The sequence below is a fragment of the Aquila chrysaetos genome, chromosome 22, assembly GCF_900496995.4.
Source record: "Aquila chrysaetos chrysaetos chromosome 22, bAquChr1.4, whole genome shotgun sequence".
Taxonomy (NCBI): Eukaryota; Metazoa; Chordata; class Aves; order Accipitriformes; family Accipitridae; genus Aquila; species Aquila chrysaetos.
The window spans coordinates 3,460,460-3,485,063 of NC_044025.1; the positions used below are offsets into that span (position 1 = coordinate 3,460,460).

The 24,604-nt window shown below is 53.3% G+C and overlaps 2 protein-coding genes across 5 annotated transcripts in view; both read right to left on the reverse strand.

The window, feature by feature from the left end:
• Positions 1-1,178: 1,178 nt before the first annotated feature.
• TLX3 (T cell leukemia homeobox 3) lies at positions 1,179-4,142 on the reverse strand. 3 transcript variants are annotated; one of them, XM_029997994.2, is made up of 3 exons: positions 3,687-4,142; positions 2,975-3,162; positions 1,179-2,209 (listed from the first exon to the last, which is right to left on the reverse strand). In XM_029997994.2, exons 1-3 carry the CDS (start codon positions 4,099-4,101, stop codon positions 1,709-1,711), a joined length of 1,104 nt encoding a protein of 367 aa, XP_029853854.1. In that variant the 5' UTR covers positions 4,102-4,142; the 3' UTR covers positions 1,179-1,708. The 3 variants fall into 3 exon arrangements, with proteins under 3 accessions (XP_029853854.1, XP_029853856.1, XP_029853855.1); XM_029997996.2 differs by lacking the exon at positions 3,687-4,142 and adding an exon at positions 3,387-3,522 and having other exon boundaries at positions 2,975-3,218; XM_029997995.1 differs by having other exon boundaries at positions 1,883-2,209; positions 2,975-3,218.
• An 11,233-nt stretch (positions 4,143-15,375) lies between these two features.
• RANBP17 (RAN binding protein 17) overlaps positions 15,376-24,604 on the reverse strand; it is a 164,465-nt gene continuing 155,236 nt past the window's right edge. For both annotated transcript variants that reach the window (XM_041119320.1, XM_029997948.2), the window contains 3 exons: positions 22,841-22,939; positions 18,871-18,998; positions 15,376-15,777 (listed from right to left, as the gene is read on the reverse strand). In XM_041119320.1, coding sequence (XP_040975254.1) covers positions 15,681-15,777; positions 18,871-18,998; positions 22,841-22,939 — 324 coding nt within the window. In that variant the 3' untranslated portion in view covers positions 15,376-15,680. The remainder of the gene's footprint in view (positions 15,778-18,870; positions 18,999-22,840; positions 22,940-24,604) is intronic.

The following is a 24,604-nucleotide window of genomic DNA, read 5'->3' on the forward strand; positions in this document are numbered from 1 at the left end:
TTTTTTTTTGTTTTGGTTTGGTTTCTTCTTCCCTGCCAGACACCTCCCCTCGATCGGGGGTTTCCAGCGCAGGCTGCACGTTCCCGGCTGGCGAACGGTACCGGTCGAGAGCAGCTGCACGGTCCCAGCACCGTCCCCCGCGGTGTGCCAGGATTTGGCCCTGCCTTTGGACCTCCGCGACCTTCCCCCGACAAACCAAATCCCGGCCGCGACCGGAGCCTTTGCCCTGGCACCGCTGAGAAAAGGACTAGCTTAGGGAAAGATTTTCTTCCTCCCCCTAAAATCCCCTTTCCCGTGGCCGGGCCGGGGAACGAGCGAGCCCGGGACCGGGAACGGCTTTAAACTTCTGCAGGCCGACGGTAACCGGGGGCTGGGCTGGGCTGCGCTGGTCCGCCCGCCGTGGGAGAGGCAGAGCCCACCCCCCCGCGGGACACGGCCCTCGGCGGTCGGGGGGCACCCGGGGCCCTGCCCGCGGCTGGTTTCTAAAAAAAATGTCATTTTTTGCAGCTCCCCCCCGCCCTTGCTGGAGGATCGGTCACCCGGACCCGCAGAACTACGGGAGTCTGTTCTTAAAAATACACCCACTCCCCCCCCCGGCCCCCCCGCCCGGCAGCCAGGTTGTTAAACGCGCTCCGCAGCCGGCGAGCACCCGGGCAACCGGCACCTCGGCGGGCCACGGCCACACGCAGCAAAAGCAGGGAAAAACGAAAACGGCCGGGTGCCTGCCGAGAGGCGTTTCGGTACCGCGGGGCTGGGGGGGCGAAATTACCGGGGCCCGGCGGGGCCCGGCACCGGCGATGCCGCCGCTCCCGGGAAAGCGGCGGGCCCTGCCCCGTCCCTCCCGGCCGCTCGCCCGCTCCCAGGCGGCGGTCCCGACGTTCTCCCGAACCGGGGCGGGGGGGGGGCTGTTCCCGGCCGCTTCCCCCCCGCCCCGGCCCCACCGGAGCCGAGCAGGAGCCCCGCGAACGCCCCCCCCCCGGGCGCGCTGCCGGAGCCCCGCTCCGAGCCCGCCCGCCGCCCCCGGCCCCGCTCCCGGCCGGCTCCTCACCTCCGTCTCCGGTGAAGGCCGGCGGCGGCTTCTTCCCGGCTGCTGCCCGCCCCGCAGCGACCCGGCCCCGGCCGCGGGCTCGGCTCTTCCCCGGCGCGGCGGCAGGCAGGGAAGCGGAGAGGCGTTTTTAAAGAAAACGTTTATTTACACGTCTCGGCAAGTACAAAGTATTATACATGGTCTGTGTCAACCCCAAATCTTCTTTATTATGAAACATAAGGCGCTTTCTCTAGAGTCGGTGGCGAAAGGAGAGGGTGCGGGTGCTGTTTCGGTGCGCGAAAGCTCATCGGCTGGAAAGGTGAGGACAAAACCGAGTGTGTGTTGCCTGAAAGGAGCCCTTATTACTACGGTGAATAAATTACAGCTGACATTAACTTCACCTGGGACAGATGGAAGCTACCGCTTTTCAGCTTAATAGGGTTTCCTAAGCTAATGAGTCATCACCGGCTCCACTTAGTCCCCTCCGCTAAGTGATAGGTAGGTATTTTTTTTTCTTTAGACTATCCTCAGAACAGGAAAAAAAAAAATAGCCTTTTGTTCCAAAGCCAACGCAAAATACCTATGTTCAGATTTCGATATAAATAATCGAGGTTTTATATAATTCCATATTAATAGTGCCCAAAATCTCGATGCATAAATAAATTAAATTATTAACACTTCTTACAAAAAGTGACATATTTCCCTTCCTAGTGGAACATCGACACGAATATACAAGCGGAGCGCGGGGCCCCGCGACGGCAGCGCCCGGCGGCTCCGCTCCGCTCCGCGCCGGCCTCGGGGAAGCGCCGCGGCGGCCCCGGTCCCGGTCCCGGTGCCGGTGCCGGTCCCGCGGGCGCCGCTCGCCGCCGCCCCCCCGCCCGCCCCGTCTGGGGCGAACCGCGGCCCCGGGGGCGGGGGAGCCGCCGGCCGAGCTCCGCGGGCGAGTCCGCTGCGTGCCCGGGCTGCCGGGCTCAGACGAGGGAGGTGACCGGCGGGATCTTGGCGCTCTCCTCCTCCCAGGGCTGCAGGTTCTGCAGCGCGAACAGCGACGAGTTGTGCAGGCACAGCGGGTCGGGCTGGATCGACTCGTTCAGCGACTTCTGGAAGGCGTCGTGCTGCAGCTGCAGCATCAGCCGGCTCGCCTGCTGCCGCTCGGCCTCCCGCTCCTCCGCCGTCTGCCGCCTGCCGAGGGACACGCTCAGCCCGCGCCCCGGGACGCCCCGGGACGCTCCTCCGGCCCGGGGCTCCCCGGGATGCGGCGGCTTCGGGGGCGCGGGGGGGGGGGGGGGGGGGGGGGGAACGCGGCCGCGGGAACCGGGCGGGCTGCGGCCGGCGGGGCAGCGCGCCGCTTCCTACCGGGGCTGGGCACGGCCGGGCGGGCGGCAGCCGCTGGGCCTGTACCGGCGGGAAGCGCCTGGAACCCCCCCCGCCCCGTTTCCCAGTAATCCCCCGTTTCCGACTAGTGCCCCCCGTTCTCCCAATGTCCCCCCGCGTTTTCCGAATAATTCCCCGGCTTTTTGCAGAATTCCCCGTTTTCCGAATAATTGATTCCCCGTTTTTCGAGTAATTCGTTCCCCGTTTTCCGAGTAATTCCCCGTTTTCCGAGTTATCCCTCAGTTTTTCGAATAATCCCTCGTTTTTCGAATAATCCCTCGTTTTTACCACAAGTCCCCCGTTTTCCGAATGGGGGACTATTAAAAAAAAAAAAAAAAAAAGAAAAAAGGTAAAAATAAGTACCAGCGCTAATAATAATATTATACTACGAAAAATTCTCCCCCAACCGTTGGGCGGCCGGGGGCCGGCAAGGGCTGCAATCCCGGCCGGAGCCGGGGGCTTCCCCGGGGGGCGGCGGGCGGGGAAGCTCCGCCGGGGGGGGGGGGCGGCGGCGGCGGCGACGGCGGCGGCGGCGGCGGCGGGACGGGGCGGCCCCGGGGGCGCGGGACTCACCGCCATTTGGTGCGCCGGTTCTGGAACCAGGTCTTCACCTGGGCGTCCGTCATCTTGAGGGACTTGGCGAGGGCAGCGCGCTCGGCCGAGGCCAGGTACTTCTGCCGGTGGAAGCGCTTCTCCAGCTCGCAGATCTGCACCCGGGAGAAGGACGTCCGCGGCTTCTTGCGCTTCGGCGGGGTCCGGTTCTGGTAGGGATGCCCGATCCGCCGCGTCACCGTGAAGGGCGTCAGCGCCGCCGCCGCTGCCCGGGTGGGAAGCACAGGGGTCAGCCCCGCGCCCCCACGGTGCCGGCCGCCCCCCCCCACATCCCACACCCACACCCCCCCCCCCCCCCCCCCCCCGCTCCGGGGCCGCGGCTCTGCCCGACGGCCCCCGAAGGGCCCGCGTCTCCCCGAGGTGCCGCTTCCACCTTTCGCCGAAGGGACGCGGAGGCGAGCGGGGCCCGGCCGCCCCCCCGGGGCGCCCCGTTATCCACGGCGGGAGGAGAGCGGTTTTTCGGATCGCTGCGAGCGCGGGGGAGGGAACCATCCAGCGGGCCGCCTTTGCTTTTATCCTGACGATTACCGCTATTATTATTTCGTTTTCTGTTGGTTTTTTTTTTTTAGTTTTGTTTTTTTTTTTTAAATTTGCCTGCCCGTTCGTTGCCTTCCCGGGGGGTGGGGGGTGCGGGGGCGCGGCGCGGCTCTCCCGCTCCGCCCCGGCGCCTTACCTGTGAACCGGTCCTTGACGAAGCGCCTGCTGCTCTCCATCCAGGGGAAGTTGAGGCTGCCCAGGCTGGGCACGGCGGGCATGGCCGGGATGGCGCTGGAGATGGGCGGCGGCACGGCCCCGGGGATGGGCCTGTGCGCCGGCACCCGGATCACGCCGGCCGGGGCCAGGCTGAGGTTCACACTGTAAGATCCCGAGTCCTCGAAGGGCGCGGCGATGGCCGGGAAGGGGGCCGGCAGGGCCGGGTAGGGCGCGCCGCCGCGGCCGCCGGGGCCGCCCAGGAAGGTCGCGCCGTCGGGGCCCCGGGGGGGCGGCGGGGGAGCGCTCTCCTGCTCGGGGCTGTTGAGGATCTGGTCGATGCCGAAGCTGATGGGCTCGTGCTGGTGCTGGCCCTGCGCGCCCGCCGGCGGATCCATCCTCCGCCGCCGCCTCCACCGCCGCCGCCGCGCACCCCTCCGCGCCCGCTATAAAGGCGCCGCCGCTCCGCCGCGCTCCGCGGGCCCGGCCGGCCCCGGCGTGCGCCGCGCGGAAACTTTGCCGAGCGCGCGCCGCCCCGGCAGCCGCCCCGTCATCTCCTCGGGGCCGCCGCGCGCCCCGCGCCGCGTGCGCCCCCGCCGCCGCCATTGGCCGCCGCCGCCCAGCCTCTGCGCTCCCATTGGCTCCCGCCGCTCGGCACCGGCCTCGCCGCCCGGGCGCGGGGGCCCCGCCGCCGCCGCCGCCGCCGCCGCCGCCGCCGCCGCGGTGACATCACTGGGGCGCACGAACAATGGGGGCCGCGCGGCGGCGGGCGGGGCGGCGGGGGCGCCGTCGGGGCCGCGGCGGCGGGACGGGACGGCACGTCGGGGGCCGCCGTCCCGCTCGCTCCCCGCGGGGCCGGGGCGGCCGGCCGGCCCTTCCGCCGGAGCCGCGACACCCCCCAACCCCCCGCCCCCGACGGCCGCTCCGCCGCGCCCGGCCGAGGCTGCCCCCCGCGCGGCGGGGCTCGGTCCCGGCAGCCCGCGGCCGCCCGGCTCTCCCCCCCCCCCCCCACACACCGCCCCACCGCCGCCGCGGCGGGCGGCCGGCCGCGCTGAAACGGCGAAGGCCGGGCGGCCGCTCCCCTCCCCCCTCGCCCCCGACGGCAGCGCGGAGCGGCGGCCCGAGGCGGTGCCCGGGGCCGGGCCGGGGGGTGCTCCGCGGCCCCGCAGGGCGAGATTCCGTTTGGGGCTTAATTTGCGCCCGGGCGGCGGGAGCCCGGCGCGGCCGCCGAGCGAGTTTGCAGACGCTCCCTAACGTCCAAATGGGACTAAAGGCGTTAAAAATTAAATAACGTTCAGCCGCATTTACTTAGTTTCCCTCTTATAAAGGGAAATGAAAACAGGGAATAGAATTTCCCTGTTAATAGAATGTAATGGCATTTGATCAGCACCTGGCAGGGCGATCCCGGGATGCCGGAGCGGTGACAGGAGGGACTTGATTAGTTTTCAAACCTTAGGATTCAATTACCGCAACGCGCCGAATCGGCGCAACGGCAGCGAACGCGGACCGGCCCGCCGAGCCGCCGCCGCCCGCAGCCTGCCCGGCGGGGCCGACACCTGCGGGCCGTGCCCCCCCCCCGTGTCCGTCCCCCCCCCCCGGCTCTTCTCTCTCCCCCACGGCAAAAGCGGGCCCGGGGCCTTCCCCCCCCCCCCCCCCGCCCTGGTCCGGCCGGGCGCGGGCCCCGACGGCCGCTGCGGAGCCGCCGGCCCAAGTTTCCCGGTGGGGAGCGGGGAGCGGAGGGGGGGTTCCCCGGCTCACGGCCTGGAGGGACCCCCGCCCCGCCCGGCCCGGCCCGGCGGTCGCTAACACGGTTATTAAACACCCCCCCCCCGGGGAGAGGGGACACACACACACACGGACCGCCCGGTGCCGCCCCCCGGTCCCGGGCAGCCTAATCGGATTGTCCCCGCTCGGTGCGGCGGGTGCGAGCGGAGCCGCCATCAGCCGCCGCTCGTCGTCCGTCCCCCCCCCCCCCCCTCCAGCGGAGCTAATCGGATTGACACGATCGCGGCAAGATGGTGCGGGGCCGGGCGGGGCCGCCCAGCGCCCCCGGGAACCGACCGCGGGCACCCGGCCCTCGGGGCTCCGCTCCGGGCGGCCCGGCGGGGAGGGCGGAGGAGGCGGCGGGGCGGGAAAGAGGGAAAAGGAGGGGAAAAAAGAAAGGGAAGGGGGGGGGGGAGAAAAAAGAAAGAGAAAAAAAAAAAAAAAGGCAACCGGGGGGAGGATAAATAAATAAATAAAGTGACACCCAGTCCTGAATCAGGGCAGGCTTTGTTAGAGAAAATTGCAGCTTGATCTGCATAATGGGAACTCGGGCTGCCCAAGGCTATCTTTTTATTGCATGTGTGTCTGCTGTTATCAATTTTGTGAACGATTTCACAGGGAGCCTGGCAGACTTGAGCTGGAATAATATGCAAAGATGAGCTTTGAATAATGAATGATGTGCTTTTAAACCAATTCCAAAGTGTCTGTGATAGTACAATATGAAAAGGGGTGGTAAGTAATAGTATATTTAAAAGGCGCTAGTATGTTTTTATTACTATATTTAAAAAGATATCTATATTATTTTTGTGAAATGGATAATATATCACAGAGTCTTTGATAATCAGCTAAACAATACATTTTTCTTTGGGAAAACTCTCCTGGTTTTACACAGTTAAATATAGAGTATCAGCGTACAGCTTTGTAACGCTCGGCTACCTTATTAAATATTAACTCTATTTTAATATTAGCTTTTAAATTTAATATGTTGACGTTCTGCAGTTTTACTTTAATTACGTTTTATAATTAATAACCCGGGACGTATGGTATCCTTAAGTGCAGCTCTCCCGCAGCCGCCTCGTCTCCCTCGCCCTGCCGCGGCCCGGGGGGCGCGCAGCCCCGCGCAGCCCCGCGCAGCCCCGCGGCACCGCTCCGGACCCCAAAACCGCCTCCGCTTCGCCAAGCGCCGCGTTTCGTTGGGGGCCGGCCCGGGCCGCGCTGCCGGGCTCCGCTCCCGCCCCGTTCCCCCGTCCCCGGGACCCCCCGGCCGGGCGGCGCGGAGCGAGTGGAGCTGCGGCCCCGACGGCGCGGCCCGGGCCGGAGCCGGGTCTCCGGGTCCGCGGGTCCCCCAACCCCCCCGGGCACGGCGCAGTGCTGCGACCCCCAGCAGTGCCCGGCGCCGGGGGGGTGCCTGCTGGGGTGACCGCGGTGCGGGCACGAACGTTGCCCACCCAAACCGGGGCTGCTCTGCGCCGTCGAGGAGCCGGCCCCAGCTCCGGGCCGGCCCCACCGGGCGGGGGGACGGACAGCGGGACCCCCGGGCAGGCACGGGGCACCCGCGGCGTGTCCCCCGCGCCCTGTGCCGAGGCGGTTCCCCGTCACAGGGGTGCGGCTGGGTGTGAAGAGCTCCGCACCCGGCTGGGCTCCGGCCGGGCCCCAGGCATGGCACAGCATGGCCTTTGCATGGCACGGCACAGCATGGCATGGCCTTTGCATGGCACGGCACAGCCTTTGCATGGCATGGCACAGCACGGCATGGCATGGCCTTTGCATGGCATGGCACAGCATGGCATGGCACGGCACGGCACAGCCTTTGCATGGCACAGCACAGCATGGCATGGCACAGCATAGCATGGCCTTTGCATGGCACGGCACAGCCTTTGCATGGCACAGCATGCCATGGCCTTTGCGTGGCATGGCACAGCACAGCATGCCATGGCCTTTGCATGGCATGGCACGGCACAGCCATTGCATGGCATGGCACGGCACGGCACAGCATGGCCTTTGCATGGCATGGCACGGCACAGCACAGCATGGCATTTGCATGGCACAGCACAGCATGGCATGGCCTTTGCATGGCATGGCACGGCACGGCATGGCCTTTGCATGGCACGGCACAGCATGCCACGGCCTTTGCGTGGCACAGCACAGCATGGCACAGCACAGCACAGCCTGGCATGCCATGGCACGGCATGGCGCGAGGCCAGCCTGCGAGTGCCGGCCGTAAGCAGCCAGCTGCAGGGGTGTCTCTAATGCAGGCACGGGGGGGGGGGGTCGAGCGGGTGCAGCATGAGCGGGACAGTGCCTGGCTGGGCAGGGGTGCCCCCCCAGCACCCCACAGCCGGGCAGGCCCCCAGCACCAGCGGGGCGGTCACCGGAGCCACATGGGCAGCGGGAGGCCGGGAAGGGAGAGCTCCGGCTTGGGGGGGCGCAGGGAGGCTGCGGTGGAGCGAGAGGTGAAACATTGTCATTCCCTGTAAAACTGAGCCAGCACATTGTACCAGTATTAACTGAGATGTAGTACCGAGCGCACGGTGCCGGCAGAAAGCAGCACGGCGCGGGCACGCTGCGGCACGGCTCCTTTGGCCCTGGCGAGGAGCGTGGCTGCGCTGGCTCTGCCGGGCTGGCGTGGTGGCCTGGCTCCGGAGAGCGCCGCACCCGGCCACCCGCAAAGGTCAGGGGGACAGAGTTAAGACGGGGAAAAAAAAGTAAGTAACCCTAGGTAAGAGGAGTGACCATCTCCCCGGCACCACTGGGCAGAAGGGACCCCCGCCCAGTTTGTCACTGGGGGCAGAGACGCAGCATCTGGGTCATCCATCCCTGAAACCCAGAGCTGCTCCCTGGCTGCCGTGGGGGGGGACGTGCCGCAGCCCGCCACAGTCACTGGGTTTGGTTATGGCGCGCATGTGCCCTCCTCGGCCCCGGGAACGTCTTTGGGCTCGAAACACAGAGGGCTGCGCCAGGAGGGCATCCTCGCAGGACCCCCCACCTGCCCGGCAGCGGTTAATGCCACTGTTCAGCTTTTAAAAGTGCTTCCTGTAGGATGAGATAATAAAAACACGTGATGAAATATGCAGTGACCCAACCCCAAACGCTTCTGCCTTTGAAGAGCGAGGCAGCTCCACCGCAGTACTAGACACTTCTGTATCCGCATTTGGAGCGAGTTTGCCGGCGGTGACCCCCGCCGCGTTGCTGGCACGTGCTCCTGCGCGCCGCAGGCACCAACGCGTGCCGCGTCCGCGTCCGGGCCCTTGGGCTGGGCCACAAAGGGAAAGAAACAGGCCTGCAGCTCCAGTAGCCGCAGCCGTTCCTGGAAAGCAGAGGAGTGACGGGGATGGTCTCTCTCCTGGGCATGTCCCAGCACCACAGAAAATGAAATCCCCGTCCGGAGGTGGCCGGCCGAGCCGGGACGTTATTTAGTGCCTGGGAGTGGTGAAGACAGGGAGGTGGCGTGGGCTGGTGGGTAACGGCGTGCAGAGGGACTTCAGCTCCTCCCCACCAAGGGGCCCTGGGGGTTCCCCAAGGACAAGGACACTACACGGGAGCAGGGACAAGTGGTCCCCGTTGGGATCAGACCCCAGCACTGGAGACCGAACAGAGAAGGACGACTCCCTGCAGTGGCCTCAAGCATCCCTCCCACCCTGTCATCCTGCCACCCCCTCGGGGCCGACGACGGATGGCGCGACAGGGACCCAGAGCAGCCCGCAGATTTAAATCCGGCCGCACCCCGAGAGTGTCCCACGCCACCCGTGCCAGCCAGGGCACAGCACAGAGCCCCCCCAGGGGATGGGCTCAGCCCCACAGGCTGAGGAGGACGCGCAGCCCCGACGGGCGCACGCAGCATCCCTCCACGCAGCTCGGCCGCTCTGCTGTAAAGTAGCCTCAGTTAAATGTTCACTGTCCGAATCTAGTGCGGGCCAAATGATCCATTACGCTTTTTTTTTTTTTTTTAATGTTTACCATTAATTATTTTTAAAATGAGGCATTTTGTTTCTAAGGTGAGAGGGACAGGTCTCTGGGAACGAGACCAAGGGAAACCACTGCGGAGCTCCTCCAGCCTTTTCAAACCAGTAGGCAGCGTTTTATAATAATGGGCCGTTAATTGATGGTGCATTACTGCGCAGTTCCTACCGAGCTGCTGAGCGCAGCCGCCCGAGAGCAGGGGGCCGCAGCGTGATTGATGCTCTTGCAGGAAACCCAGGGGCAGGGGGGGCCCGTTCGGACGCACGAGGCGCTGCCGGTCGGGCTCCGGCAGCCGCTGCGAGGCTGCGAGGGGGCCGGAGGGTTGCTGATCACCCGCCTGCGCCCGCTCACGAACGGGCTGCGGTGCCGTGCCTGGCCGGGGAGGAGAAACCACCCCCAGAGCTGGGGAGCCCTTCCATCGCACACGCTTTAAACAGCCACGCGGCCCGCGACCGCGACGTGTACGACGCAGCCGCAGGGGTAGGAGCGCGAGTGCTGCGGGCACGTCCGACCCGTCACGGTGGTGCCCGGGCAGCGTCCCCACCGTCCCCGGGGCCGCGGTGCCCGGCGGTGCCCACAGAGCTCATCCCAGGAGGCGGCGGCGGCAAATTCACCTGTGACAATGCTGTGGAAACGCAGGCTGAGGGTCTTCAGCGAGCCCGGGTGGTTAAGGGGTTGGATCGCACCCGAAACTGCTGAGCACGAGCTTCAACCGCTGCTAACTGCTGCGCCGGGGCTTTCGTCCAGCCGAGTGCTGGCCCTCGTACCGCCTCGAGGAGCAACTCGGAGCATTAGCTGGCCCCGTAGCTCCGCTCAGCTGCATTTCTGCATTTCCAGCTCCTCTCGCATTGCCCCTTCCCCAACACTCTGGCTGTGCAGGTCCTGGGCCGTGTCCCCCGGCCCGCTGTCCTGCTGGGTGCCACCTCTCTGGGGGTCGGGAAGCTCCAGTTCCTCCAAAGGCTCCTTCCTTCAGGGCCTGGGACCGGCGACGGCCGCAGCGACCCTCACCCAAGGTACTGCCTAACAGCTGGAAGCCAGTGCTTGAGGGAAGAAGGCTTTGACCAGCGTCTGACCTACAGCTTGGGTCTTCAGCAGCATCTTTATGCTGCCTTGCTGGCTGTCGCACCGCCACAAATAAATCCTCTTTCTTTAAAGGACACTAAAGGCCGCGTCAGCTCTCACGTATCAAACCCCTCCGTTGTCCTCGGACCCTCCTTTAACACGCAGGAATTCCCAGGCTGGGAGCTGGTCTCTCACCCCTGCAGCCGGGAAGCCGCGCGAGCCCGAGCCTGCTGCGAGCGGCCGCCGCTGCCGGAGCCCGGCACGGGGCTGCAGAAGGCACCGGTGGCTGCGGGGACGTGCCGTCCCCTAAAGGCATCGCCCGTTGCTTCAGGTTTTGTCTCTTCCCACAGGGTGACGGGGAAGGGCGATATCTCGCTGCGTGAGAAAGTAGCAGCAGATGCTGAGATGTTTCCGCTGTAGCTCTTGGTTTTGGCAGCGGAACTCGGAGTGGGCAAGGCCAGTCCTATTCTCCACAGCACTTTCTAGATGGATATTGCTGCATAAACCGAACAGGTTTTTGAGTGTTTAGCACATCACTGATTACCTACAATTCACGTGGAAGTCAGCACGGCAGAGGACATAAAGACGTTGTTCTTCAGTCCTAGCCCTGGAAGGAGCATCCTTGCGGGGCCGGCAGGGTGATGCCGGTGTTCGGGCTGGAGAGGGACACGGGTACCCTGCGTGCTGGCGCGGGAAGGGGAAGGAGGAGGGAACGGTCACAAGCAGCTTACACGCAACAAGCTGCTGCCGGAGCTCTCTGCCTGCCCCAGCTGCGCCCACCCGGGGGAACATGCTGGGCAGGCGGGGGTTGAGGTCCGCGCACCGGAGGGTGACGCGGTCCTGACCCTCGTACCTTCTCCTGCAGGGCCCCGTGAGACACCGTGTGTCCTCCTCGTCAGGGCTGAGCCCCCCTGCGTGCGGACCGCCGCCGCCGCCAGGCCCCAGGACAAAGCGCTGGCCTCGCCGCCACGTCGCGGGGACGGAAAGGGACCCCGGGGGGTCGCGGCCGCGCTCTCGCGGGGAGCAGCGCTGGGGTCAGGCACTCAGCTCTTGGTGCTCAGCAGGGCGGAACCAGAGTTTTGTCAGCCCGCAAGGGTTAAATCAGCTGCTCTTTTTCTGAGGCGAGAGCTCTGGTGCTGCGGAGCCTAAAGGTCATTCCCCTCTGCCCCTTCCTTGAAGCGCGGGAGGGCTGCACCCCTCCCGGCTCCAGCTGGGGAGAGCTGCACCCCACGCAGGCAGAAGGGGAGGGCTGGGGGGTCCCGAGGTCTGCCCTCGGCAGCCCCTTCCCCATCAGCCAAGGTGTATTCCCCGTACCCCTCCACGGAGGAGCCAGAGGCACCAGCTCCGTGAGCGGAGGCTGACCGGCCGAACACGGACGGGATAAACCTCCTCGTCCTTCGCATCCCCGCGGGTGGAAACAGTTAAACCCTACGCACAGAGCGGCTCGCAGCCTTGAAAAACGTGCCTTTAGCGGTTTCAATTCACATTTCAAAGCACATCTTCATGGGGCTGGTAACGTTAACCGTTCTATTAAAAAAGCTGAAACTTTGTTTGAGTTCAGAATCTACGCATCGGTCCGTGAGTGCCTGGGACTAGATGAGCTGGGGAGGGTATGAGGGAAGCGCTGGGGAAGGAACCGCCGCTGAAAGGGAAGAGAGGACAGAGGATGACGGGCAGATGGGGCTCAATTTCTTTCTGCCATCTCTGATAAAATCAGGCTGCAGCGAAGCCGACAGGGAACGTCCCGGTACCGTGGACAAACCCTGAAAGATGCAAAGACATCTGGTCTCCCCGAGCAGCAGCGCCGGCCCCAGGTCGAAGGAGAAAGCTGGGACGTACCGCAGGTCTGTGCGTAAACCTGGGAAAGCAGCCGGTGTTTCAGCGTGGCTTCCTTCTCTCTTTCATTCTTATTTTATATACCAACACGCAGCTGCTGCCAGATTTTTCTACTAAATATGACTTTTGTTGGGCAAATTACATTAGGATGGATGCCACAGGTATCCATTAAGGTTTATTTATCGTGATACTGTTTGGATCTCATGCTTATAAATAACTTATGTTATGGCTTTTGTTTGTAGAAATGTAACTTACATATTTTATTATGCTTTCTGTAAACCTCAAAAAGAACGTTGTCAAAGAAGCACCTCTTAACAGCAGTCTAAACTATGGTACATAAAATCTACACTAACATTATTTTTTAATACGGCAAGGAAGCGTGTTATCCCTCTACACTTTGAAAGGTTTGCTGTCATCATAAACTCGTACTACAATAAAACATTAACAAGTCTAAGGAATTATTTTGTAAGGTGTGCATATGCTGGTGGCTGAGTTTCTTTAAAGCCTCCTTATGCAAGCAGGGCAAGGCATTAAAACTTCGCGTTTTCCCCAGAAAGTTGCCTTTGCCTGCTCTAGCAAGCAGAGCCCGACTCGTAGAAGGCTGCCCTAGGGGTGGTTTGCTCTCCCTTGCAGAGGGGCAGGCACTTACCCGAGATTCAGCAGCCGGTGCTTTTCACCATGGCGATATAAAATGCATTTGGGGGAGAATCAGAGCTATTTTACAGTCCCAAGTTGTTCGCATCATCAGACAGGCTCGCGTTGGTTTCTCGCAATGAAACCACTCGGGGTCCGAGTGGCATCTCCTTTCTGACGTTTCCCATTCCATTGTTTCCACTTTTTTTAAAAGAGAAAAAAAATTCCAAACCCCTTAAGGCAATTATGTCTTTTTAAAAAACGTGTAAGGCATTGCATGTGCTTTGTGGACACACAAGGAAATTCTGGCCTGTACCCGCTTTGACAGTGCCTTTTAAAAAGCTGACAGTAAAGACTCTCAACAAAGAATCTGGAGTCATAAAACACACTATTTGCTATGCTATCCATTTCCTAACCTAAAAGCAAGCGTATTTATACGACCAGCTACTCTAAATAAAAGTTCCTGTTGTCAATTGTTAACCAAGGCTGAAACGCTGTTCAAACACATGCCTCGGTTTGCCCAGTTTATAAGATGCTCTTTAGAATCTCACTTGTAAGTTATAACAAGGGACATGTTAGAAGGGAAATTTCAGAAACGTACTGGAGCGCTCCGGGGAGTCAGCAGCCATATATTAAAGCAAGCCCTAAAGCCCGAGTGCCGAGTTACGGGGGCACATGTCCTCTCCTTCTCAATATGCCAAGCTTCGGCTCTCAGCAGAGCAGCTAATTTAACAGTAAATGGGCTGGTCTGTGAGCACACGCTGATGGTATGCAACCACTATTTATTTCCACTGTATGACAAAGAAAACGGAGTCACAGAACCCATTAGCTTTCATCTGAGCCTTTAATGCCAACGTAGGGAGCCACAAGGCTACGGAAGGGTTTGTCGGGCAGCAGAACTGCCAGCAAGGAGCGGGCAGAGCCGGGCACCGAGCTCTGCACCCCACGGCAAGGCGATGTGGGGAAACCTTTCCCCAAGCCCCAGCTCCCACGGAGACCTGCACGTGTGTTCAGGAGTTCAGTTTCGCAACTTTTAAAATCCAATTTAGCAGCACAGATTCCAGTTTCCTTTAAGGACCAGAACGGAAAGTTAACGACCGCACTAATTCCTGCGCGTTTGACATGTTGATAATGATCATACGCTTTCCGCAAAGTTTTCAAACCTCGGCACGCAGCATCAGGTCGCGTGTGGGAACACCCCAAATCTGCAGCTCTTTAGTAACCTCAACTGATTATTTTCTCAAGTGCTCAGCACTCCTGGAAATCAGACCCTTTGGCTGCAGATTAAATACGTTCTCCAGCTGAGCTTAAATGTAAACAGAAAACTGCTTAACAAAATTACTTCCGCTCAGATTTAGTTCCTGCAATTTAAAAATGTGCCGAAAAGTAACAGTTGCAAAGAAAAAAACTGGAAAAAAGCTCTAAGAAATACAGGTATGAACTTTTCCTCCCTGTTGGCCACAACTCAAAATTCCCATTCTTATCTAAACAGTGGTGAAATATTACTAAGTATGCAAATGTAAGCAAGCATGAAAAACACATGCAATCCATTATTTACGTAAGAAAAAAAAAAAAAAAAGAAAAACCCAATTCAAAACCAATACCAGTAGTTTGTAATTGCACATAATAGCTTTTCTACACGATAAACTCACTGGCTTATTGCTTTAATAGTTCTAGTTTTTGTTAGATCTTGCTTCAGTTCATTTATGTATTTCCTCAGCCCACACAGGACCTCCTGCCCACCACAGAACGATACTAATTGTTCCCCAAAAACCTGGGTGGCAAGTGCAAGTGCGAGCTTTGGACTGGAGGCGGGATTTTGTTCCGGTACACACCGAACTCTTTACAATCTCTGGGAGGTGAAGACAAATCTGCTGAATTTGCTGTTTCAGACGCATGCATTCATCTTCATTGTGCCACACGCCGTTTAAATATCGGCCGTAAGTCTCGGTAACTATCTGCTTTCCTTGTTGTAGTGGTGGATAGATATTATTCTTTTCAAACAGTATTTTAACAACTTTATTTTCTTCTGTGTTTTTTTCAATTTCCAAAGACCTGGAAAATACGTACTTGTGAAATTAAAATATCATCGGTACTTCATTAAGGCTTGCTCCATCATCTCTTTATTACGTGCAACATTCTCAATTTTCTTGCTATACTTTATAGCCTAAACTGCTCATTTTTAGTCTTCTACTTTGCTGTCCACATTGTCATTAACCGCCAGTGCTGAAAAGAAATATGTAACGTTTTGTAGAAAAATAGTAATTTTATTATTTCAAAAAGATGTCATATAAAATTTGTACTGGCTTTCATCTAATTTTCAAACAAATATGACCTCAGAGTGAGCTCTGAGTTTTTAACTGATGAGATATTATTTACTATTCCGTGTAGAACTGAGAATCATTAACTGATACAAGTTTAGAAGGAATGCATATTTATTTTGTTCTTTGGTTAAGTACTGTTTCTACACTGTTTCATAAAGATAAAATAACAGCAAAATAAATTTTGATAAGAAAGGCTGAAAACGTTCTTCAAACTAAGGCTGATTTTCCGTTGTTTTCACTATTATAAATCCTTGCATTTAGGCCAGAGATATAAAAAGGCAGAAGATATCTTAAAAAAATAGTTTTCACAAGGGTCAAAAATCTATCTAACAATATAACAGGGTCCGAAAACTTTCAGAGTTGGTTTATTAGTCAGTGCTCTGTTTCCAAAGTCATCGTCAACTCATCATATCTAAACTGCCGGGATCCGAGGCCCCTTCGCTGCGCAGAGCTTCAGCCATGTCTCTTCGAAAGACTGACATATTCTGAGTGAACCTGGGAAAAAGAAAACCCAACTGTTTGGTTCAAGGAGACCTGATACCGAGAGATGTATTTCAAGAATCGGTAAAAAGAATAACTATAATGTAAATTTTAAATTGAAATAAAAACAGAGGAAAACTCACAACCAAAATCACTAGGTGCTCTCAAAAACCGGTCCTATAAAATAACTGTGAACGTATAAACACGTGTGGGCAGCATTATAAACTCAGCCCACCAACAGTGTGAAACATTTTAAAAGTCAGCTGGGAAATGAATGCAACGAGAAACCTCTCCATCTCACGTGACTCGGAACACGTCCCTTCTCCCAAACCTCCAGCAAAGGGCTCTTTGGGACACGTCCAGATGGCCATCACGGCCAGGCTCTCCCAGCCCTACCTTCCCCTCTCGTGAGTGGTGTCAGAGTTCAACCTGTCTCTCAGTGAAACGCGGTACCATCGCCCATCTGGCACAGAATGAATTCACAAAACTCTCCCCCAACAGTTCGCTACTGGCAGGTGCAGGACGTGAAATCCGTCCGGTGGCATCACACCTGAGACTGAATGACAACTCTGACTCAGCTTCTGTGACAACTCTGACTCAGCTTGTGTGACAGCCCAAACCTGATCTGCTCCCTTGGCCTATCCTTACCTGAAATGAAGAGTTTAATTGCCATGTATCACATCTCATGGACGGATTTAAAAAAAAACACAAAAACAACCCCAGAAACCACACACACACAAAAAAAAAGATTTGAAATGCCAGGCATATACTGCACCCTCCATTTAGGGTTTTTCAAATGTTCTTTTGTTTGCTGCCTCAATGCTCTTCGCTTTGATTGTGTCAGACTTTGCTGGCTCACTATAGCGAAGCTAATAAAGTTTCCCGAAGAACGGCTCCTTAGGGCTCCTTCCTGCAAAGGACTGTGAGGACAGGTGCTTGCAAAACTGATGGGATCTCAGCAAAGGTCTCTTTGCAGGACCAGGGGTAATAATCCTTCCTGCCTGCCTCCACTGTACTGTACTTTATGGGTATGTCTAGCAGCAGTGTGGTAAGCTGGAGCTTGCTGTGTGTGGAAATACAGGATGCAATTATGAGTTTATTCTTTATTCTATTCATAATTTTTTACGTTTGTGCTTATTTCCTTACTAATGGAAATTGATTTCTGCTCAATTTTAAACAATCACAGTTAAAAGAAGCCTCCCGTTCCACAGAATAAATCTGCGAAGGATTACAAATCAAGAGCTGAAAACGGAAAAGCCATCATATTAACTCATGCTGCTTGTTGGGGAAGTGATGGCTTAAAAGTCTTCCCAAGTTAGACAGGCGGATGCTACTGAGACAGACGAGCTGCTCGTTCGACCGAAATCTCTCTATCCCCCTCACACCTGCACCCATCTCTCCCTGCCTGCACTTCCACAACAGCTCTCCGAGAGCTTCCGCACCACTGCCTATCTGCGAGTACTCCACGGCGCTTCGAGATGAAAATCCTCTCTAAATCCACGGTTGTTGGAACCTAGCATTTGCCAAACCTAGTATCTGCTGGCAGCCCAAGTGACGGAAGCCTCCGTCCTTGCCCTGAACAGGGAGCACAGACAGCGGAGAGCTGGATTCCCCGCGCTGCCCAGCTACTCTCCCCCCTGCCCGGAGGCGTCCGGGCAGCGCGGCTTCCCTGAGCCTAGGCTGGAGCACCTGAGGATGCCCCTTCTGTCCTTCAGGTCTGCAGTTCTCAGAGTAAGGCAGCTCGGAGAAGATGCACATCAAAGTATTTTTCTCAGAAAACAATGTTATCTTAAGGACTGCTTGCCTTCAACAAACTTAAATAGATATGGAACTAAGAAATGACCTCGTTATAAGAACGAGTTTTACTCAGTTTTTAATATTTAATTTTTTTTCCAAATCCTGAAGGACCGTTGAGGCAAATGAAGCCCCTTGGCATTTACAGCTCTAAGGTCAGACTATGTCCTACAGCCTGCCACTGTCAGCTCAGTTTTTCTTTGTTTTAACAGGCACTCTCCTCCTTCCCGGTGGCTCTCTTGCCTTTTCGCCAGGTTCTCTGCTGATCCATAATACAAGTTACACAGAAAGTCTGTCTGATTTATTAGTGCCATGGATGTGATCTCTGTGCTTCTCTGGGTTTGCTTCCAAATTCCCCTGTCTCTGGCTACCATCCACAGTCAGGCCATAAGGAACCTACACCTTTAGTACCAGAATTTAATAGGAAAATGAAACAAAATTGTGGAGACCATAATTAATGCAAAACTATTTAAGAATTAAATAAGTTCAACATAAATTTCACACTAATGAACAGAGATGAAGTCAGAGAAATAAAATCACCAAATGGTTTTAGCCACCATTTCTCTCCAAACCCCTTTCCAGTTTGTTTCAAGCTTCCCAGGAAGTTCCACAGTCTGGACTTAGATTGTGTCTCTATACTTTTCACGGTTTGCTTTGGTTGAATAACGCACATGGAAGAGAAAACGCAGCTAGCTAGTAACAAAACACTAGTGTGAACGTTAAATGCAGACAAACTCGCCATTTCTTTTGTGAAGGCTTCTATTCTATTTTTCAAATGAGGGCAAGATTGGGTGAATTTGAGATTCGTGTTAAAAGAAAAAAATAATCCTCGCCTCATTTATCTACAATGCGTAAGTGGCCCCACTGGATCCCTTCTCATTCTGCCATTTCACAAGCAGTTGCTTGACCCCAACACCAGCAAGAAAAGGGTCTGTCAGAGTGACAGCACTGCTGGAGGCCGAAGTGAGTGTTTTATCAGAGGGGTTTAAGGTTGGAAAAAGGAAGCTCCAAGGCTCACCTGCTGAAATGAGGCAATTTTTCCCAAGTGAAAAAGCAGCAGCTGCCAGCCTGGCAAACCTTGACTTTGGGATTCAATTAGGAAATACATTTCTGACCAAGAAAATACATAATGATCAAAAGTTCAGGCTCTAACTGTTAAACCTAGGGATGAATTCTTTGATAGGGTATTATCTTTCTTTCAAAAGGAACTGCAGTTTAAGGCTACCTGGAATACTTCCTATATTAGAATTTTTTCCAGTTGAAGTTTCCATTTGTCTTTTATTTTTTCAGCTTGCTTATGTGTTACGAACTTACCTGTCTCTGTTCTTTACCAAAAGGTTTTGCTCGACTCCTTCCATAAGATTCCTGAAGCAGTGGTCAAGGACTTCACGTTTGTTGTCAGGCTGGCTGGTTATCAAGGTTGCCCTTAGTTCACTGAAGTACTAGGACAGCAAAGCAGAGAATATTAAAGATGAGGTTTGGAAATTTAAACCCAGAGTTACTCACCTACACCCGGAGGGCTCTTGAGGTCTATCTGAATCAGGTTTCAGATGCTGCCTTCCTAACTGCACCAGCAGTACATCAGTTGTACATCAGGACTGAAGTTTAGTGGTAACGGGTGAGGTGCCACTTTACCAGCGGCTGTTGGCCACCCAACCAGCTCCAGTACAGAAAGCCACCTACGAGAGGCGGCAGAAACATCCTTGACTACTTTTCAAGTCTTTTCAGAATGGTGCAAATTTGTGCACTTTGCTGTGGGCTCTAATCGCTTCGGTGCTGTGATGAGATAGAGTCACCTTCATTTCTTTAGAAGCTAAGTAATCTATATGATTTTCTATATTACTATTCCCATTATATTCTGGCAGAACTAGACTAGTTAAAATAGAACTTTTTATCACCTTGGGAAAATTTTGGCTTAGTCCAGAAATACGGAACAGGAAGGGACCTCTAGTGTTATCCACCAGCCTACTACTACAGCCAAGCAAGTCATATAATCCTGTTTAGTCTTTATTATATTGGCTGTGTCAGTCAAAGTCTTATGGCCTTGGGCGTAAGCACATCCATGGTATAAGCACTGATACAGGCAATTATTCAGAGGAGAATGAACCATTCTGATGAACCTGTGCCCAAGTACCTGGCAAAGTTTCTGAGCAGTCTGATATTGCAGTCAAGAGGAATGTCGCGGGCATTCCCCAAATTTCAGGTGTATAACAAGATAACTTGCTAAAGGTAGGCTGAAAATCAGTTTTTAGTATGCAAAATTTAGTACACTTTTGAAGTTAATGTAACTTGTAGGGTGTCATACAGAGTATCAGAAAGCACAGAAGTCTGGGATTTGTTTGCCAGATTTTTTTAAAACCTTTAAGAGGTTTAAAGCTTAAACAAATCTCAAATTAAACACACATCTGCTCCATCAAAATTACAGCTCTTCCGTACACACAGAAAAATATGGGATAACAAAAGAAAATGTAAAACTGAAACACTAACGCTAAGCCCTGACAACTCAGCAGGATTATAGAAAGTGTTTGCTTTAATGTCTGCTTGGCAAATTACCTGCCCTCAATCTAGTTTCTCTCAAACCAGACACATCCTGTATTACACATCTTTGCTGACCGCTGCAGCAGTACTGGAAGCGAAGGCAGCAGCTGATCAAATAGCTGGGTCCCAAACTACTTAGGAACTCCAAACTGAAAATCACCTGGGAGCTGGTGTAAAAGATGAAATACCTGCCTGCAACAGACACGTGCCCAGAAGCCCTGTCTCCAGGTGACAAATGCAGAGTTCAACGTAGAGAAGGCCACAACCCCGAGATCTCATCCAGCGTCCACAAGTTGTTTTTAGAAAAAAGGCATTTCCAAGAACAACTTCAGTCAACCTCGTAATGGAAAGTATTAACAGTATCCTCAAGTAACAGCAAGGAATAACACCTCGGCCTGCCGTTAATGAGCACAGCATCCCACGGCATCGCTGGCTCAACGCTCTGGAGCTGTTCTGAGCCCTGGGGTTTCCAGGGCTTCTCTGCAATAACATCACCTCTGCCCGTACGCTCGAACGCCTGTGTTCGCTGGTTGAAGGACAACAGCGAGCAAGACGGAGACACGGTTGCCACGTTATCAGGATACAGAGGCCTTTTTCTGCCAACCGCTAGTCCCTAGGATTTAAATTAAACTTGCCGCTACACTTCAGTATGGAAACGATGTCGGGAGCCACGTGCAACCATCCCATTCCATACTAAGCTGATGCTGTCTCAAATATTTAGCATTTTTTTAGGGTGGGCTCTGAGTATGATTCCCATTTTGGCATAATTGCCCCCATTGGTGCAGGCATGTATAAATCCCAATTTTTCTGAGTCTCCAAGTATGCCTGATGCCTTCCCTTTGAGATGAATTATAGGCAAAGAAGATCTCATTAAAACAAAAGAAGAAGAGAACAAGCAGTAAAACATGGTAAATGCGTGCTTGCTAACTCAGGAACTGTAGAGACAGAGACCCTACCTGAAATAAAGGAACCCATTTCCAATAAATAAACCAGCAGTGCACTGAAATGAGCCAAGAAAAGATGACTTTTACAGCCATATGTAAGCACGCGTCCTACTTTTTCCGAACACAAAATAAATAACCTCGATGCAAAAGGGGCGATACAAATATTGTAAATTCTATTTCCTGTTCTCCACCCTTCCGGAAGAAATACAAGACTTGTTCGTAAGTAAAGGTGCTTGTACATATCCATGTCTGCTAAGCAAAACACATAATCATTAGAACTAGTCTAATTTCAGTAAAAAGAATATTCTGCCAGTCACAAACTTATTCCTTATGATTTACAGCTCCATGGTTTTATCTTCAAGTGAAATATTTAATTTCTTCTTATACTGAAGCATCAAAACCAGATAATTAATATGTAGTCAGGCTAATACTTAAACGCTATAAATCAGAAGCATTATATAAACAAAAGTGTCGTCTTGAACAAGATTGGGAATGCACAAAACTACTTATTTCCCACTTTTATAATGATGCAGTGACTCAGAGCAGATAGAAAATGATTAGTTTTCCTTCCAAAGTAGGAAATATTGCTTCCATCTGTAAAGTATAATATTGTGATGTCATAAAGTTTTCCTAAACACTGAATTTGCCCTTATTCCCTCTCAATCATTTTAAAAGAACTGCTCTCTCTTATAGAGCTTGGATTTAAATCACAATAACACACCGAGAAGATGAATGACAGTGCTATTGGATATGGCTAAAATTGGATCCTTCAGCACAGGTGAATGATGAGACAGCGCTTCTCTTCTTGATATATTTTCTTCTTCTATTAGTTTCCTTCCATAGCTGGGATTTCAGTTTGAATTTTAATGTATGCGGTTGCTGCTAATCTTAGTGTCTTATTTTTTTCCAGCACCCTCTTATTGTATAGACAATTCATTCTCCAAAGCAGTAATACACTGAGGCTTGTGACTGCCCAAGAGATAAAGCAATTCAGAATAAAGTTAGAGCTGGCTCTGAAGTATGGCGAATACAACAGGTCAATATCTTCAGAAACAATGCCTTGCCATACAAAAAATGCACACATTTAGATCAACTCGCATTCATTTACTCAGATGGTTTCCATTTCAGACAATATTGTCTCTATTAAGTCACCAGGGAAATATGATGGGTATATCCAAATTCATAGTTTCAGGTTTTATTGAAAGGGCAAATTGCAGAGTATTTCCTGGTTTACAGAATCTGCCACAGATGCACACGATCCAAATTGCAATCAATGCGAGTACTTAAGTGTAAGCGCTCAGATAATACCCCCCAAAGCTAGTTGTTCCTGTGAAACCTTTCAGAAGAAGAAATTGGTTAACTGTTTTTCTAGGAAGCAATTTTTCTGATGTGATTTCCACAGTGTTCTTGTTTCATATTTCTATCTAAAAGCCAGACGAGCTTGCACAACTTCTATTCCTGCTTAATTCTGGAAACGTGAAGACATAAAATTTATTAGAAAAAGGTTAATTACATACTTGCATGATCTAAGGCTGGGTGTAAAAGTTGGAGTAAAGGTTTGAGAGGATTTTTCATCAAAATGAAGCCACTCAGCCTCTGTGAACTAATCTGTAAAACACTTACACAGTACAAGAGCTGAACCCTACTCTCCTCTCCTAACGTGAGCACAATGGAGCAAGGTCCCAAGGAAAAAGAGATGGGGGATTTGAAGGGCCACAGGCAGCTTTCTTCTATGTGAAATAATTATTTCAACACTTTGGGCATGTGAAGAGTGAATCTGGTGGAATTTCTTAAATACTCACTTTCTCATTGAGAAGTATAAGTCCAAGCAGCGGTCTTGACACAGACCACTGGTTTCTGCAGTCTTCAAAAATGATGGTGTTCATTAGGATTGACATCATCTGAAAGAAAATTCATAGACAGTTTACATGAATATGGATACTGTTGTTATGTTGTGTGATGCGGTGCAAAGGAAAAATTAATGAAACCTTTACTAACCATGCTGAAATCACTGAGTTTTCATGTATGAGCATGGTATTACAAAATTCATTCTTCCAAACAAGTACTTCCATAACCAAAATTACCAGGTGAAGAAAGTTAAAAAAAATGATTGTCAAAGCTCGGCTGTAAAGAAAAAGTTGAAGTTAAAACAAATACGAATTGAGATTTAGAGCTGTGTTCATTTAAGGTACAGACTTTGACTTTACTACAGGGATTTGCCCCGTTGTCACACTACTTCTAGGAGAGCAATACGTTTGTGACCAGTAATCTATATTAGTTTCAGATTAATCCCTAGCTGCTCTTCAAGATTCTGGTTTTCTCACATCCACCTTTCTTTGTGTATGACACGGCAAGGCACTCGAAGGGAACACTTCCTATTTCGATGCAGGCAATCGTGATTACAGCAAGAAGTCTATAAATCTATACCATTTCCATCGCAGTTACAAATCTAGCCTCTGATTTTAGACATTTTACTTTACTTCTGTGACTTACTTTACAGAGCTCTACAGCAGGGATAAAGCCACTTCATCAACGTTATAAAGCACTGAGATCTATCAGCTCATACAATTAAGTTCTACTGGCACCCAAACAGAAGCTACATAATTCACTTTGCTCGTTGGCTGGCATGTAACCAGAGCCTTCGGCTAATGCCACGTGGAGTGTTCTCCCTCTGAGGCCTCTTCTGGTCTTGCTGTGCTTCTATATACCTCTGGTGTGTGTAGCTAGGAAGGGCAGGACTTATTTTAGGGATTGGCACAATTTTTGTAAAAAGAAATTACAAAATAACTATAGAATCCATTTAAAGATAAAATGCTCTAAGATATCCTTGAGATACGTTAGTCCAAAATGCCAAAGGCCACAACACATACAAACCTAAAAACATTACTCAGAGATTAAACAGAGTGAAAATTTGTAAAATGTCACCAGTAAATAGTTTGACTCACGTTTATAAAATATCTACACCCTAAAACCAAACATAGAGGAAGTAGAAAATCATTAAATCCTTTCTTCTAGGCCAATGAGTAGCTATAAGCAGGGTCTCCAGAGAGCTGCCACACTGCAAACTAGCCTGTAATAACTGACCAAGGCGAAGTCAAACAGCATGTTTCACTAAATGAAAAAGATGAATCCTAGCACTACAAATCACCTGGAACAGAGATATCCACAAATCATTTGAGCTTTCAGGTTAGGAACATACGGTCTGGCATGGGAAAGGCCAATTCTTCACCTGACTTCACGGTTTATGTATCAGGCAAACTATTTGCCATCACTCATAGGACAAAACCAGTCCTATACTGCTTTGGAACCAATGCAAACAATTCAAAACCTCTTCACGAGCACTAACAGGGGCTTGTTTTCCAAACATGAAGAATAATTACAATTTCTTATAATTCATTCATTGACAGGTTTTCATCTCCGTAGCTTGTAACAAAGCCAGGTGTTAGGACAGAAGCATTTTTTAAAGTAATTAAACGAACTCACTCAAGCTGTGATTTAGTCAGAGCACCATGACCGATATACCCGTATTTCTTAGAAAAAGTGCTATGCACGTAGAGAGACTCTCA

Excerpts from the sequence above, each read along its gene's own strand:
- TLX3 (XM_029997994.2), bottom strand. The coding sequence starts at position 4,101 with ATGGATCCGCCGGCGGGCGCGCAGGGCCAGCACCAGCACGAGCCCATC. Across the intron at positions 3,163-3,686 it reads CGTCAAGGACCGGTTCACAG|AACCGGACCCCGCCGAAGCG; the intron begins GTAAGGCGCCGG and ends CATCCCTACCAG. Across the intron at positions 2,210-2,974 it reads AACCGGCGCACCAAATGGCG|GCGGCAGACGGCGGAGGAGC; the intron begins GTGAGTCCCGCG and ends GTCCCTCGGCAG.